We start from the raw sequence: 18,369 nt of genomic DNA, 5'->3' as shown, positions 1-18,369 counted from the left end.
GATAGCTTCTCGCAATAGCAATACATCGCGCGAAACGCCGAGGGGGCCTTCGAGGCCCCCCCCCCCCCCCCTCCCGCCTAGTTAGGATTAAACTGATACCAGATGAAACCAGAAAGCATTCCTAAAGTTTTAGGTATGCCGGCCCGGTGCGGGCACACAGTACGGGTGGCGCTCTGTACTGTTACACATGATATATCACCGTCGTAGAAAGGGCTCGAGAGATGTGCACGGTAGTCGATATCGCGGTATCGGGAGGCAGCAGAGTAGCCGAGAAGGAGAAGATAAAAATAGAAATGTACAAGGATCTGGCCAGCAAAGTTCGCCACCTGTGAATATGAAAACGGAGATGATCCCTATATTATGGTTGGAGCACTCAGAACAACGCCAAAGCAGCTACGACGTTACTTGGACGATGTGGGTGTGTCAGACCGGGTGCAAACGCTCCATAAGCATTGCCAAAGAAATATACAATCATTTTTCAATACGATTTCGAAAGAACATCTGAATGTCGCCAGACTAGTATTTTGGTTTCACATACAATTCATATCAAGCGAACATAATTTAATCAAAAGCACTTAAAATTCAATTGGCAATTATAATCATGTAAGTCAGCAGGGTAAACGAAGTAGCCTACCTGAAAGTGGAGCAAATTTGGGCAGAGCAAGACTTGTCCGCGGAGCATATGTATCTTTGGAGTAAATGCCGAAGGAGCAATTGTTAACGAAGCATTATGTCGACGAGGCAAAAGTCGCTGAGCATTTAAAACTTTGCTATGGAGCATTAAATGGAACACCTCAAGACATAGCCCGTAAGAAGAAACATTTAGTGAATTTTCTGGATGTTTTTCCCCAAATCTCACCACATACGGGCCATGGCTGGCTCCACGTGCCGAGCTGACATGTTGTCCTCAGGAATGATCGTGCAAGGTAGCCGGGATCACAAGCTAAGGACACTTCGATACAGGTGTTGTCAGCATAGATCCCTTCGTGAGAGGTTCCCCGTAGAATTTCAATAGAGTACCTCCCGTGCTCAGTCGTAACTGGAATACACCGTCTCGCATCCACTACAGGGGGAAATTGACAGCCAATAAGTGAGTGAGATGACTCGTGTGCTATTATCCATGTATGTCTCAATCTCAGGTGATTGGAAAGATTTTGTGTTTGCGCCTCGGAGTGTTTGCAGTAGCACCTTGTTTTGTATGGCTAAATATGAATATGAATGACAACCAGATACGGAGAATTATGTTCTCTTTCTCCTTGCCCCCCCCCCCCTCGTCTCTCTCTCTCTCTCTCCCTCTCTCAATCCCTCTCTAAGAATTGTTGGTATAGGTAGTGTATCAAGTGTCCGTCCAGAGAAAAGAATAGACCGTCACCAGTGCTTCCTGTAAAGGCTCCTGGAACCCTATAGATTAGAATCCCAAATGCAAATCTTAAAATGCAAGAAGTCGCAGTTACAAGCTACTGTTTCCAGCTCCTGATTACAAAGGCAGTGATCAAATTGCTTAATTGTTGACGTGCTCAGAAACTGTACGTACCTCCTCGTCCCCCCCCCCCCCATCCACCGCAAAACAGTAGAATCAATAGAATTATCATTATAATTATGCTTTGTTCACCACAGGGAGATAATCCATTTTTTTATCAATACCTGTATTTCTTTTTTACATTAACCACGTCTACAATCAGTACCTCTTTAAATGATTATATAGCCTATGTTAAATATATATTCTAGAGTTTACTTTTGATTTGATTATTTCGAGAGTCAAGGTAAAACGGAAAATGATCTTAGCCTAGTTGTAAATCAAATATTGAGCTTCTTGTCTTATAGTGCTGTGGTTCAATTAACTGTCCCACCTAAGGAAGGTTTCTTTGCTTTCAAATGCGTTGTAACTGCTGGGAAAAAACACTACATCGAAAATCTCCTCGCTGTTGTGTATTTGTATATTCTACTGAAATTATTATCTTTTCTTTCATTTTTTTCTTGCCGTCTGTACCATTTCCATCTTACATGACAAGAACTTATATCATATAAGGCTATGCTTGAAAATACATTTCACATGGCATGGTTTCCACACAGACCCTCCCCACTGTAGAATACAAAAATATAAAAGACATCAACAATTAGCTCTTTTTTTTTTCAATTCCGTATATTACCACAGTGAGGCCAGGAAACGGACCAATCACCATCTCTGCATAGCATGTTCACCGGTTGAAGAGGGTACGCACGATATCCATTGTCACATGTCACTGAAACGCTGACTTCCGTTCTATGGGGGTAACCGTTCTCCGATGCTGGGTTCACCGTATAGGTACCCCATCGAGCAACTCGTGATGAACATGATCTACCCTGAACTGTAACAGGAGGCAAACATGAAAAACGGGTGCTGTTCGTTATTTCGAAGGTTCATTATTCCGCAGGTTCGTTGATCCGAAAATAAAATAGGGTTCGCTATTCCGAAGGCCCGTTAATCCGAAAATGACCTCGGGTCTGTTATTCCGAAGGTTCGTTATTCCGAAAATGAAATATAGTTCGCTATTCAGAAGGTTCGTTAATCCGAAAATGAAATTACGCTCGCTACTTCGAAGGTTCGTTATTTTGAAGGTTCGCTGATCCGAAAATAAAATAGGGTCCGTTATTCCGAAGGTTCGTTAATCCGAATATGTAAGGTTTTTTTTTTTTATTCCAAAGGTTCGTTGATCCGAAAATGATATAGGGTCCGTTATTCCGGAGGTTCGTTAATCCGAAAATGAAATAAACCCACTGTAATGACAAAATACGTTGTCGTAATCAAAACAACTGCTTGAATATCATGCGATGGGAATTCGATATTGTCTCTGGGGAGGATGATACACGTGTATATAATAGTTTCAGGTAAAGCACGTCGTGTTGCGTGAAGAAGTGACGTAGATCAAGAATCTTGATTTTAATTCAGTCTAACAATTATGATTTACTTGAGCGATTGGATTTAAAGCGTAGGGGACTGTGTGATTTTTCTATAGCCTATTTTCAGACACCCTAACATTTTCAATGATAATAGCAGTAACGACGTCATATTGTAAGTTTGGCATTAAGTGCTTCCTTATGCCCCACCTTCCCCATACTGTTATGTAGTCATGCAGGATCTTCAACATGCAGCGGCTCCGTGTATTATGATCTCACATCGTCCACCTTCATAACCTTTATGGTTATTTTCAGCACGCGGTATCATATTTATTATGTATGATAACGACCAATATAATCGCCAACATTTACACGTATAAGTTTGTTTGTTTGTTAGTTAGTTTGTTTGTTTGTTTTTTATCAGTTGTACCATTATCGAATGACGTGGCGTGTTTTGTTTTTGTAAGGTGCTTGTAGTTAGTCCCCTTTTTATTTTGTGTCCGTGTGTATGTATGTGGGGGTGTCTATCGACCTTCCGGGGTATCAGTGTCTTATAAAGAGATTTATTTCATACAGGCGAGGTATTCTAAAGGGATAGTATAGTTTTGGTTGAGATGTGAGATTCAAATTCAAATTTTTGCAAGATAATTAGAAATCTTCTGTGAAATTTAAAGAGGATACAATTCTAAAATAAATTCAAAATGTGTTGCATTAAAATCGGTTTATATGGCCGAGATATAAAAAAAAAAGGGTAAAACATTAGGCTAAACACAAGATGGGTCCAACGTTTTATTGGGATCCCTTTGTTTTGAATATCTCAGCCATTTCAAAACCAATTTTCATCGAATAAACTTTGAATTCCTCGTAGAATTACGTGCTCTTTCATATTTCATAATAAGTTTCTCAATATCTCACAAAAAAGTTGGAAACCCGACGCCCCATCTCAGCCAATACTATACCATCCCTTTAATTTTAAATGCCTTTCCTATAGGTTTAAGATGGTGACCGCGGTTCCCTCCCCCCCCCCCCCCGAAAAAAAAAATCATATGTTTAAAGAAAGTGAAATGCATGCAGACTGAAAACTCGGGGTTTTTTTTCACTTCTAACAATGGGTATATACTGTAACTTGAATATCCAAACAGTACACCTAAATATGTGTCCAAAATCAGAATTTACACAAAAAAGTTGCAGTTTCTTTTGGTAATACGTAATACAACTAGTGTCATGGCAAAGGCTATCATAGTGGAGTGTAAAACTCAATTTACTTAACTTTACGAGAACTAGAAATTATACAAAGCACTGGCTTACATTTTGTCAGTTACCATAACGACATGAATTTCATGTGTTACCATGTCACACAAAAAAGTGGAGAACTGCATTTAACTTCTCATTGAATTCATGCAAAAATGATTACATACCTAGTCACTGATCGGTAGGACAAGTTTGATTACATTCCACTCTTCACAGTGAAGCTTATTAAAAGAGATGTTACATTTGAAATCTGCTTGTTGAGTATACTTGATTGTTCATTTGTTTAAAAGCCTTTATTTTCAAGTCCATGCATATGTGATTTTTTTTTTCCTGCATGCTTGAGACATGTTAGAGTCGCCGAATATGGTAATTATTTCAAATAATGAATGTATTGTCCTGACAATGATGAAGAAGTGAAGAGTGGGAGGGGGCGAGCTCATCCTCCGGAGTAGAAAATACCTCTATTTTCATCGTTAGTATACATGTACAAATGAAATTACAAATTACGACGGCATTTTTGGCGTCGCCGATAAAAGATTGTATGGAATTGCGTGTGTTTGTGTGTGCCTGTTTACATGTGTGTGTTCGTATGTGTTTATGTGTCCCAACAGAGTATGGTGCTGGCATCCCCTTTTCAAAGTGAACATGCCTCTCCTGAATTGTTATGATGATGATGATGAATTTTAGACAACCGATAAACGTGAGGCTATAAAGAGACGATAACGGGGGTGAGAGGGGATAAGATGGGCATTCAAACAGTATTAATTTCAAAGGTTCTATGTACTTGACCTCAATACACACACTCACACATATGCGCATACGTGTCAACGAACGCATAAGACAGTCAACACCATATTTTGTCACGACAAGAATTTTACTATATTTTCGGAATTTCAAGATCCGTATTTTATTTTCGGATTTGCGAACCTTCATTTTCGGAATAACGAACCTTTGGAAAACCGAACCTTATTTTATTTTCGGATCAACGAACCTTCGGAATAACGAGCCTTATTTCAATTTCGGATTAAGGAACCTTTGGAATAACAAGCCTTATTTTATTTTCGGATCAACGAACCTTCGGAATTACGAACTCTATTACATTTTCGGATTAACGAGCCTTCGGAATAACGAACTGTATTTCACTTTCGGATTAACCAACCTTCGGAATAACGAACCTTATATCATTTCCGGATGAACAAACCTTCGGAATAACGAATCTTATTTCATTTTCGGATTAACGAACCTTCGGAACAACGAATCTTCGAAATAGCGAACCTTCGGAATAACGAACCTTCGGAATAACGAGCTGTAACCGAAAAAACAGGTGGAGACAACTGCATAACAATTAAACATGGGGTGGTAAATACTCACACAAGTTAATAGAATTCACGCTCTTTTGATGATTTTAAGTTGGGGTCGTTTTAAAGGTGTTTCAGTTCAAGCGATCCATCATTTACCCTCTTTTGTTTATGATTTGAAATTTTATCTCCCCATTGTTTTCCTAGCCCTTTGCATGCTTTGAGGTTTGAATGGCGCAAAAGACCCCAAAGCGTGGTCCAAAGCACAGAGAGGGATGCGGTGACTCACCACAAGTTGGCCAGGACTCAGACTACTGTCCATCATTACACATTACCCTGACCGGTTCCTCGGGAATAAAACCTGATCGACAGGTGACCTCGATCTCACTGCCATGCTCGTATTCCTCCCCGATACCTGACAGAGAAGTAGCGATGACGTTCAGTGGCTGCACCGTAAAGCGACTCGTTTGTTCACTCTCTTGAAAACATTGTGCCAGCTCAACTAAAGGTAGAAAGAAGGATGACATGGGTGTGAATTAGAGATTACGGTTACTGTGCGTCATCTGCTATCAGCGGGTAGTATTATTCTCTCCCTTCTTGAGATTTTGACACTCAGTGCCTGAGCTCGAAGGTCAACGGAAACCTCGATCCAGGAAAGAGGGCAAACCTGGCCTTCAGTGAAGAACTTAGGGCACGTTAATTAAAAAGTCTGATCGCAGGAATTGGGTCTACCATGACCTTAGTCATGACGTAATGCCAACGCTTCTCAGTGAAGACTGATCTGGTGAACGCAATTTTCCTTTCGGAGAAATTTGGCAAGATAAATGGTAGAATATTATCATTCCGTTTTCCGTCAATTAATGATCGAATCACCCTGCAATTTCTTCTATAATTCCTACATTGATCACACAAGCTGTTTTATCGTGACAGAATTTCATAAAACAGGCTTCCCAATAATATCATTTAAAAAGAGAGGGAACATTAATTTCAAGTATTTATGTGATCTGTGTCACTTCCAGAGACAGGCAACGAAATGTTCCTCTTTAGTCGAACACATTTAATATGCAAGGCCTACGTTGCGCCATCATTAGAAACATCCCAAGATAAAATATGTTGTTGGTTTTTTTTTTCACACGACAATGAATATAACCACATAATGTGCTAACACCAAACATGAACTGAAGAAGTAGGCTCATCGTTACTTTTGGCCTTTTTCCACTCAACCCAAGAACCAGAAGTAATTTGTCACAAAACAAATGCAATCATGATCGTGCGTGATTGGGATCGACGGAATTTCTGTAAGGTTAATCCTGATAAACACAAATCGATAGTTGTAGTGAATGTGTCCATTAATGGTCAATCATACGAACACATCCCCTTCTTCTACTTGAGCTACTCCTACACCATGCCCCCATATCTCTGAAACATTACATTCCGTTTGACACGCTGTATGACTGTTACCGCGTTTACACGTAGCCCCAGCTCCCGGGTCGAACCCGCGAGCTGGGGCAGACTCGCCTTTTTCTCTACGTGTAAACGCAATTACCCTGCCCCGCGAGGTGGGACTGTCCCAGCTTTTTTGCCCCAGCAAAGTTGTAGGATTCGACCCGCGAGCTGGGGTAGACCCGGCATTTTTTTGTCCGTGTAAACGGAAAGGCGAGTCTGCCCCAGCAATTGGTGGGTGAACTTCCGGTAAGAGCGCGCGAAATCTCGCCTGTACACAGATGGGTACGGTGGAGATTATCGCGATAAGCATTATAACCATGGACTAAACGTTGGAGGCATAAACTAGTAACATTACAGATCCATGATGTAATGTCACCTAATTGTACATGTGGCTACATACACGTACCATGCACGAATTCGAATATGTACACATACTGAACTGCACTGACCTTTGTTGTAAATACATCACACATGCACAGTACACGTACGTACGTACGTGCAGCCTCGCCTCTTGCATGCAATTGTTGCTCTCTTCTCGAACTGCTCACTTCTCGAATTTGTGATTGTTTTACATTAGTCCATGGGCCAAGACCCGAAAAATGGGTTGTTGGTACCACCTGAGGTGGCAAAACCTTTTTGGTGTCATTTTGTTTGTTGGACATAAATATGCTTATCAAGCTATGATAGCATTTCCAAATGAGTAGCTTAGTCATAATAAATGAATTTTTAACCAATTTGGTCTCGTTTTTATATCCCTGTACTTCTGAATCGAAACTAACCGCTATACAAAGAAGAGCACTGTCTTCCGTATGTCCACAGGTGTTCTGTTGTAAACGCGGTGCGCTTAGTCCTTATTCAAGGCAGCGAAGGGAATATCCAAAGGGTTATGATGTCCACAGCTGTCACGCGGTGCGCTTAGTCTTTATCTAGACCAATGTAACGTTATGATATCTAAAGTTCCTCATAAAAGGGATTATCTATACTGTTTTTATACTACCCTCTCAACAAATACATCAGTTTTAAACAAAAATCACTCTGTTCATTTACAATATTATTTATTATAATGTTTTGCAGTGTACCGGTACATTGTTTTTGCATTGTATTTTATTGTTGGATGGAAATAAAGCGACATTGGCGTGGTGTTAGCGTTTTCACCGTAGCGTTTTTGCCGGAAAATGATAAATAATTGAAAAATACGGTAAAATTCACGAGGAATTGCTTTTTTGTTGTTGTTGTTGTTTTTAGATAAAAGGATATACACTCAGAGGCGGATCCAGAAGGGGGCGCAACCAGCGCACGCCCCCCTTTAATTTTCGTTAAAAACAAAAGAAATAAAAAGAAAAACACTGAAATGAAACCCGGAAGTGGCACTAAAAATATTAGTCACGCCCCCCCCCCCCCCTTTACAGAATTCCTGGATCCGCCCCTGACACTGTATCATAAGCTTTGGATGTGCCCTTCGCCGTCTAGAATAAAGACTAAGCGCTGTGGACATCATAACCTTTGGATATTCCCTTCACTGCCTTGAATAAAGACTAAGCGCACCGCATTTACCACAGAACACCTGTGAACATACGGGTACCATAGAGCTGCATTTTACAGCTCTATGGAACATCAAGAAGACAGTGCTTTTCTTTGTATAGCGGTTAGTTTCGATTCAGAAGTACAGGGATATAACAAGGAGATCAAATTGGTTAAAAATTCATTTATTATGACTAAGCTACTCATTTGGAAATGCTATCATAGCTTGATAAGCATATCTATGCCCGACAAAAAAAAATGATACCAAAAAGGTTTTGCCACCTCGGGTGGTACCAATATCTGGCCTGGCCCATGGACTACATGGAGCTACAAGATTTTACTTACATCGATCGGCGGTCACCGGTCTTGAAATGAGCGCGCGTAATTGTTGTTTACAGGTACGTGGTCTGGCTAGCGAAGCATTGTGGGTATCAGTCGAATTTTACCCCACGAGGCGAGTCTGATCCGCGAGCTGGGGTAATGTAAACGGAACGCTCGAAAATCCGCGAGCTGAGGCTACGTGTAAACGCGGTAATAAGCAGTTCTCTTACCACACGTCGGCCACGGTAGTGACCAATCACCGTCTTGACAAGACACCCACATGGACCGCCTTCCGATGGGTTGAGCGCGATAACCTTCGTTACACATAGTCTGGTTTCCAGACCCTTTGCCAACTGGACTCCGCGGCGACGAAGTCGCCGCCTTTGCCGAAGGCAAAGGGTCTGGGCACATTCGCTTCAAGTGGGAGGAGCCTAAATTTACCCCCAGTGAGCGAGGGCGATCATTCTGTCATTACGTAATAAGGAAGAGGTCACGTTAGTGACCCCTGCATCCTCACCCAGAGGTCCCAAGGACACTCTCCATATACATCACATGCATGCATCCACTGTCCGTGGAGTATTTCCATGCACTGTTTACTGCATGGAAAGGTTTTCTGGTGCGATAATCCTGTTTCTGATAGGGCCTATTTAGTCACTATATCCACACTATGCACGGAGCTATACACCATGCCCAAGACACATGGCATCCAAAGAGCGAAAAATGAAGTCGAAAAAAGAAAGTGCAGCGGAGTATTGTGCAAAATTGTTTGTAAAAACTTTGTATGTGGAGATGAGTTGTGGGTGGGCGGCCCATGTGATATATAATGTATTATTTTATGTACATGTATTTTTTATGTTCGTGTTTGCTGATGAATACGTTCAGTTGCATGAGACCCTTCTTTCTATAACTTGATAGCAGCTAGTGAATAAAAAGAAACAGATGATTAGCAACGTGCTCTTCCGATCAGTTCTTGTCTTCATAATATCGTGTCCCTCTCGTGGAAACATTGCGGCAACTGACTTAACTTAAAAATATTCTACGATATTGTTTATTTCTTCATCTCACACATATGATAATCACCAAGATAATAACATCGGGATATGTATGAACCCACACAAGAAAAATGAAGTACACTTGCATGTATAGGTGAGCTGGGGTATTGTGGCCCCTCAACATAAGATGTCTTCATACACCATCTTCTATCCCTTGAAATAGCCCGCTTGATAGCCGTACAAGGTCACTTCTTACCACTATATGCTCCAACATCCATTCATTTAGCAATTATAGCATCTATAGGGGGACCAGTTTTTAAAAGAACGCGCGATAAGAGCCACATCTATTCATTTTCAATTTATTTTTCATAAAGTCACTTGATGATAAAAACCTTGTCTGAAGTGGTTATGTATAGTGAAACAAATAATTAACAAGATATTTCTTTGACAGAAGGCCATTGTTTGAAGCATGATGCGCTTCGGGGCAATTATGCCCCCCCCCCCTTAAAAAGTCTTGTTTTGCTAAGAACATCCATGGGTAAATATGCAAGAAAGAATACTAATTATTTAGTTTAAGTCGCAATTAACATGGTTCATTGCTGGCATATATCAAGTGGACGTATACAGTGCAATCATAATGAATTATCATTGCAGCTTTGTTTTGGATATCTTCAGCTGAAAGACTTCATTTCCCAAGGTCATCATGCAAAAAAAAAAAAAAAATAACGGCCAAACGTTACAAACAATAATAGACTCTGACTTACAGTTTTTGTATTCACATAATTAAGATATGACAAGCTCTATCATTTGATATAGATTTGTCCATGTAACTCATATATTTTTTCAGCTTATTGCAGATTTTCACTTGTATATAGGAAAGTATCAGTTTTGTGGAATATTTTGCCTCAATTCAAATTCTCAAAAGATGCTCATGTACTTTTTTTTCATTGTTTTTCATATGCTCAGAGACCCGTCCATATTAGTTAATCATAATAAACTTTCTATAAAAGAAACAGGTGCCAAGTTTATGACAAATGATATGTTTAGAGACAATTATCACCCCATCGTAAGACTATTAATTGTTTTTTTTTTTATTTCTATATATAAGAAGCAACGCAAGTTGGCTGCTTTTATTACCTCATTCAATGCAAAATGAAAATTGAGTGTAGATAAGTAGAGAACAGAAATAAGTTCGGTACTATATGGCACACCACAACCAATTATTAATTTTGGTCTCCATCCTGTAATTTTTGCTTTTTAATCCCTCGACGACAAACTTCTCCATTTCACCATATGCATGTCTTTAGGTGATATGCTCCTTGGACCTTATAGGATGTAAGCATGTAGGCCATATAGGTGGTATTACCAGGGAGGTGGGAAAACCGAGCACTTGTGTGACCTTTTGTAAATATTGATGTTGTTACATTCCTGATTCCGATTTATTGAATGGTGAATGTGGCAAAGAATGGTTCATCCCGATGACGATGTTGGCTATAGAGTATATGGGAAAGGTGGGATACGGAGGAAGAAGAGGAAATATTCGTTTTCTATCAATAATGCAATCCAAAATTCCAATTGTATTCCAGCTAGCGCTCTTCCCTTAAATTTCATTGCGTAATATTCTATATCTTAACAATAACAACACCGCATTTCGCTGAAAAATAAAACATATTTTATTTTCGGAATTACGAATTCTATTTCATCACCAGATTGACGCGCCTTTGGAATAACGACCCTTCATTCATTTTGCGATAAACGAAACTTTGGAATAAAGAACCCTATTAAGTTTTTCGGAATAAGGAACATTATTCAATATCATCTGATGATATTGAATAATGTTCGTCATTCCGAAAAACATGATCTGATCAACAAACCTTCTGAAGAATTACGACTCTGCATTCATTTTGGGATTAATCATAAATTTTTTAATTCACGAAACTTATTACATTTTAGCACTGACAAACTTTCGGAATAATGAACTTAATCATTCGCATTAGCGAACTTTGTTCGGAACGTAACGAATCATAACAATGAGAATTATACGTATGAAAGCATTGACAAAAATTGAAAGAATATGATATGTCCAATTCAGATACTTTTAGCTTGAATAATTTTTTTAAATATTTTTCCCGTGCACAGGCCATATTGAATCATAGCTCTTCTCCGAATATTAGCCTGCCTTATGCAATAATAATAGCTTGTCATCAACATATTTTACAGAGCATGTGGAAGCACTATGCTTTTCAGATGGAGAAATTGTGTGTTTTTGTAATGTATCTCATCATTCTGACTCTTAAGTATGAGTTTAACGTTATACGAACAAATACAGCGGAAGGCGTTGTGCATCAATCAATATCGCCACAATCAAGTCTATTATACTCGCAGGGTTTTGTTGTTGTTGTTGTTGTTGCTGTTTTGCTTTTTTAGAGGGCCTAGTCAATTTTTTCATCCACAAAGATGCCTGATTTTGAAACTCACAATTCCGGATACCTGATTTGGGAAACCTCTTTAGAGTTTTCATTATTTGTCGAAAATGATCATTGATATCATGAGAACAATAATTATATCTCTCTAAGATTTATAATGTTTGTTTTTTGTTAAGTGCTGTCTGGGGCAAATTATTTGTATCGGGCCCCATTTTCTCTCTCTCTCTTCTTTCGTTCTTTAAAACAACAACAACAACAACAATAATAATGTCTACATGAATTGTTAACTTGTTTCTCTCTGAAAAACCCCAAACCATCTCCCCTCCCCCCCCCCCCCAAAAAAAGCAACAAATTAAAATACTTCACTGTTGATGCTGTTCATTTGGATATTTGAGCACCAATTCGTACATTGATGAATGTCGGGAAGATTTGGGACCTCAGATAATGTTCATTTACATTGAGCTGATGATTGCATTCCACGTCTATAACACCTATAAAGGGACTGTACAGTACTTGTTGAGGTGGGCATTCATCTTTTGAACATTCCTAAGCGAGATAATGAAAAGCATCTTCATATGAAATATGAAAGAGCTCAAAGAAGGATTCAATGTTTATTTGATGAAAATTGGTTTTCAAATGGCTGAGATATCCAAAAAAAAAGTGCTAATAATAAAAGGCGACATGCCACAACTTTATTAGGATCTCTTTGTTTCACCTTGTTTTTGGTTATCTCGGCCATTTCAAAACCGATTTTCATCGAATAAACTTTTGATACCCCTTATAGAACTTAGAAGGTTTCTGAATATCTCGCAAAATGTTCAGAGCTATATCCTCACCACAACCTGAACTGTACACACCCTTTAAGATTAAATCATTGAAGTGAACTCAATATCACATATAGAAAAAAAAAATGTGTATCTGAAATTGCCAGTTTCTATCAAAATATGCATCCATTTTGTGTTTTTTCATTGGTCAAAGATCCGTGAATTTTTGCTTTATTTGTAGGATTCAGTATACTAGTAGTCAAATTAGACCGGTTTTTACATTCATACTCATAAGGCCTACTAAAAAAAAAAAGGTAAAAAAAAAGGTTGCTGGTTTTCCCCAAGTCGAGCCTACAAAAGAAATCCATTAGACAACATAGTGGAAACGAGAAAACGACCCAGATGGTTATGCATTAAAATACTGTGATTGAGATACTTTGCAAAGGAAGGAAGGGAAATGTGGTTCGCATTTACTGATTGTATTGCACTATAGGCCCTACATTAGTTGAAAAAAAAACCCAGCACACATGAAGAAACAAAAAAAAATCTTCCTTGGACACCTATTCCTTATTGAGCTTATAACATAAATAACAAGGATATGTGATTTTTGATTTCGTCGATAGACACAATGGTCTGCTTTAATTTTATTGGAAACATAGTTCACTTGACCATTGTGCGCATCTATAGTAGTAAACAGGAAAAAACGTGAGTAACAATCAAAAACATAGCAAACTTTTAGGAATACACATCATGGAGTACACACTGTCTACGATTGCCGATTCTTCCATCCGACCTTACTTTCGATCTTAGAAAAGTCCGAATGTTCGTGTGCAGGGAGGTAGAATATACGCCTCCCTGAATGTGCCTGTATACCATCACCCTCATCCTGCATACTACAGTATACAGCATCCACACCATTGGTACACACACGCCGCAATGCCAACACACAGGTAGTAGGGAGAGTCCTCCACCACCCGGCTCTGATAACACGCTGAGCAGGATAATTCGAATTTCGCGCTTCAGAGGACGGGAGCGCTGACAGATTTATGGATTCCGCCCAAAATCGGGCGGAATCCATTAACTCCAAGACGAATGCTTCCAGACCCTCTGCGCGAGAAAATCAACTTAAACTATACTAATTTTCGACGTTGAGGGCGTCAATATCATGGATAGCGAAATAGTATGGGCAGAGGGTCTGGAAGCCAGACTACGTTACACACGGTGTTGACCCAGAAGCGCTCACCATGTGTGTGCCCTTGAGCCGAAGGTGCACCCCGGTATGGATATGTCAAGAAGATAATGCTGTAGTGTCCGTTTGAAGTGGTAGATGGCATGCATTTCAAAATCTCTGCAAAACATACGGACACACCAGCCTTACTATAAAGGAAAAATAAGCGTTTAATAAACATGAAAGGAATTAGCATGAGAAATGTGATGTTTCTTGAAAATGTTTTTAATTTTCTTGTCTTCTATTTGTTTTGTTGCTTGTTTGTGTGTGTGTGTGTGTGTGTGTGTGTGTGTGATTTTTTGGGGAGTGGGTCCTTATGTTTATTTTGCCCCATGTTTTGGCATATGTGTTTGAAAGAGCCGTGTTGGAGGGAAAAAAGGAGCAGGGTGTAGCAAAAAAAAAACAAGCATACTTTTGTTGGAAATATTTGGAACGGTAAAAGCAAGGAGTGTGTGTGTGTGTGTGTGTGTGTGTGTGTGTGTGTGTGTGAGAGAGAGAGAGAGAGGGATAGGGAGAGGCCCCAGAAAGTGTCTGTACAATTCGATAGAACTTGCTGAAAAGCGTATCATTTCCTTTAGAGAAGATCCCTCAAGACAGAAAAAGTAAGAGAAGTATAGGCCACACATGACAGTACACTACATACATTTAATCATCGAACTGGCCTTTTGATTTATGCAGAGAGGCTGAAAACACGACTGCATCACCACCGTAACTTTCCAGCACGTGTATGCATACGCTCATTGTACTGCCTCATGAAAAGATATATACTCTTTTTCTCTTCTACTTTTTTTTCGCATATTTACTGGGGTTGAAGAAAAATCACAACGGGCAAAAAAAAAAAAAAAAAAAAAAGAGAAAGAATAGAAAACTTGAATAAAAAAGAAGACGTGAAAAGAGTGTAGTTATGAGAGGATGCGATTAGGATATATCAGGACATACCTACAGATGCATAGAGGAACGTCTTTGATTATACGCACATACTTTTTTTTTTAGGGGGGGGGGGCTGTTTCTTAAACTTTTTATTATTTTTTGGTACTTTGTTAAATCCCACTTTGCAATAATTACAAATATCCTCTGTATATACCTTGTTTATAATGTCTTTATTTATTTAATGGAAGTGAAAATAAATTTGAATCTTTAATCTGAAATGTTGAATCACGTCGGAAATGTGACTTATAAACGAGCACTTTAAATTTGTCTGATTTAATGGTTTGATTTCATTTTCTTACACATAAAATACTATTCCAAAACAAATTTATTTGCAGTAATATCACAGTTAATATTAGTATACAAGTTACAATGTACATGATGCACGGAAAGAAAATACATGTGTACATTAATTTCATTAGCAAAATATATGCGTATTTCCAAATGTGCAAATTATATACTGAGAAATAATGCAGATTGTATTATTGTCTGGAACATTTTTACTCTTTCAAGACAAAGTGCGCAACTTCCCACACGATGACTCCTCGTCATTTATTCAGTCATTTTCGTAAATTTCCAAGTGAGTCAAATGCTATTCTAATGTTTTGCCAATCATGTGAAACTGTCGTCTGACATTGTTGAGAGGTGTTATAGACCCATCGGGAGAACCATGCGACGGGGCGGAGGCATATAAGTCGCGCCGTAAGGACATTTCTAATCTAACCTATTTGGGGGGTCACATCCCTTCTTCTTTTTTTTCCATTTTCCCCCATCTTCATTTTCTTTTTTAATTTAAACAAAGGGTGACGGTGTACAAAACATGGTATGACAAAAAAATGTACATATTTCGTATATTACATCGAAATATTAAGTCAATGCAATACATTCAGAAAACAATAGATACATGCTATTTACTTAATGTCGGAATTGTCGACAACGGAGGGAAGCGAAAAAGTAGAGTTTGTGATATGCTTCCCCTCAAAGCCATTATTAGTAAGGTACAAAAAGTAATAACCATGTACGGGCAGAGAAAAGTATGAATATGAAAGGTATAACGTTAGATGTAACGTAGCTAACGTTTTTTTTTTTTGTTGTTGTTGAATATATTCATTATATTATACGTCAAACGTATGTGACCCTGCATCACAAAACCAATGGAAAGTCGCCAGACATGAATTTTCGTTAAGGGAAGATTAGGAATGAGCAGACTCTAAGCTTTAAAATGATGTATTACTCAATTCAAATGGACTCTCCTAATCTATCTAAATACTTGAAAGAATGCATAACTCTGGAAAAGTGTGAACGGAGAAAAAAGGCTCTGAACTGATTCGTAGAGCTGTACAGGGTCTAGTTAAGCGCTTTTTATAGCTTTACCAAGCTGTACTAGCTGTGGTATGAATGGGACAAAAAAACAGGATGTAAACCACTGGACCAATAACAATGAAGGGATTATCAGATTAAGCTGAAGTTTAATATGCTGGGCCGTATATTAACACATTCTGTCCATCCAGCAGTAGCATTATCCTTTTTAAAGTTATTAGAGTTGAAAGTAAAGAGTGTGCAAAGGATATGAAAAGAGACCTAATATCTGATCTCACTACTCTACAAAAAGAGGGTTGTAGAAAAACTGCTAAAAACACACTTTCCCATTCATTCTATGATCCCAAACTTGGGGATCAATGCAGAAGAAGAATAGCTCTTTCAGATAATAGGAACACCTCAAGATTGACTTGGCTGACCCATGTCACCTTTTTAAAGTTCTCACGTAAAATAAAGGTGTGCGACTTTTTGTTCGTTCTGTGAGGCACGGTCACATATCATGATATGTAAGGAAACTAAAATTGCTGAAGGTGGAAGGTAGTGGTCTTATTACCTATATTTTTCCATAATAGCTCATATATTCAAATGTCGTATGGAATGATATCTTACCAGCTATGGGTGTTTTAATTTCTTATAAAAGCTCGCAACATAACGATTGTTAAGTTTTTTAACGCCGTTATGTTTTGGGCCAGTCTCTTTTCTCTTTAAAACTAGAAATATCACTGAAGGTGATTAATACCCTCGCCCCGTGACGACAGTCTTACCCAAGGAATGATCTTTCCTTGATCTTCTGCCATTTAAATGCAGTTACCATGGCAACGCAGCTTCCGACACGTCCGAAAAATATGTCTTGCACATCTTCCCACCAAGACTATTGTGTGTGCCACATTTCATAAGCTTTTGTCAAAAACTGAGGAAGTAGTTCAATCCACAAGATCTTTCCTTGATCTTCCGCCATTAATATGCCGTTACCATGGCAACGCAGCTTCCGACAAGTCCAAAAAATATGTCTTGCACATCTTCCCACCAAGACCAATGTGTGTGCCACATTTCATGAGCTTCAGTCGAATACAGAGGAAGTAGTTCAATCCGCAAGATCTTTCCTTGATCTTCTGCCATTTATATACCGTTACCATGGCAACGCAGCTTTCGACACGTCCGAAAAATATGTCTTCCACATCTTCCCACCAAGATCAAGGTGTGTGCCACATTTCATAAGCTTTGGTCAAAAAACTGAGGAAGTAGTTAAATCCGCAAGATCTTTCCTTGATCTTCTGCCATTAATATGCCGTTACCATGGCAACGTACTTTCGGGTACTGTCAAAAAATGCGTCTTGCACATCTACAACCAAAGGCACACATCTGTACCAAGTTTCATGGAAATTGGGCAAAAACTGAGGAAGTAGTTTGCAACACAAAATTTTCCATCATTTTGGCTCATAATATGTGAGCTGTTACCATGGTAACATACTTTTTGTCACTGTCAAGAAATGTGCCATGCTGACCTATATCCTAAGACAAACATTCAATATGAATTCCATGAGAATTGGAAGAACGCTGATGAAGCAGTTTTGCCATGAAGCATTTTGCCCTATATTTTACCAATAACATGTCGTTACCATGGCAACGCACTTTTTGCTACTGCGGAAATATGTGTCTTGCACATTAACATATTCAGATGAACATCTGTACCTAATTTCATAAAAATTGATCAAAAACTGTGGGAGGAGTTCGCGACGCAAGATTTGTACCCATTTTTGCCCATAATATGCCGTTACCATGGCAACGTACTTTTGGGTACTGTAAAAAAATACGTCTTGCACATCTACAACCCAAGGCACACATCTGTGCCAAGTTTTATGGGAATCGGTTGAAAAATGAGGAAGTAGTTCGCAGGGGCGTCACCAGCTTTTTTTCAAGGGGGGTGCGTTTTGACACTAAATGTAGCGCGATGTTTTGGACAGACATAATCTTTGGAATATATCCCCAGACTTTTAA

General features: G+C 39.0%; 1 protein-coding gene across 1 annotated transcript in view; it reads right to left on the bottom strand.

Moving 5' to 3' along the window:
• The window catches only part of LOC139735738 (complement receptor type 1-like), a 68,400-nt gene that overhangs the window by 23,005 nt on the left and 27,026 nt on the right, over nucleotides 1-18,369 (bottom strand). The window contains exons 4-5 of the mRNA XM_071646486.1: nucleotides 5,755-5,928; nucleotides 860-1,063 (exon numbers count right to left, since the gene is read on the bottom strand). Of these exons, the coding sequence (XP_071502587.1) occupies nucleotides 860-1,063; nucleotides 5,755-5,928 (378 nt within the window). The remainder of the gene's footprint in view (nucleotides 1-859; nucleotides 1,064-5,754; nucleotides 5,929-18,369) is intronic.

Source organism: Diadema antillarum, unplaced genomic scaffold, assembly GCF_040938485.1.
Source record: "Diadema antillarum isolate AM-2024a unplaced genomic scaffold, OU_Dant_1.0 seq00000596_RagTag, whole genome shotgun sequence".
Classification (NCBI taxonomy): domain Eukaryota; kingdom Metazoa; phylum Echinodermata; class Echinoidea; order Diadematoida; family Diadematidae; genus Diadema; species Diadema antillarum.
The sequence above is the reverse complement of the archived record's forward strand: the minus strand, read 5'-3'. Positions and strand labels throughout refer to the sequence as shown.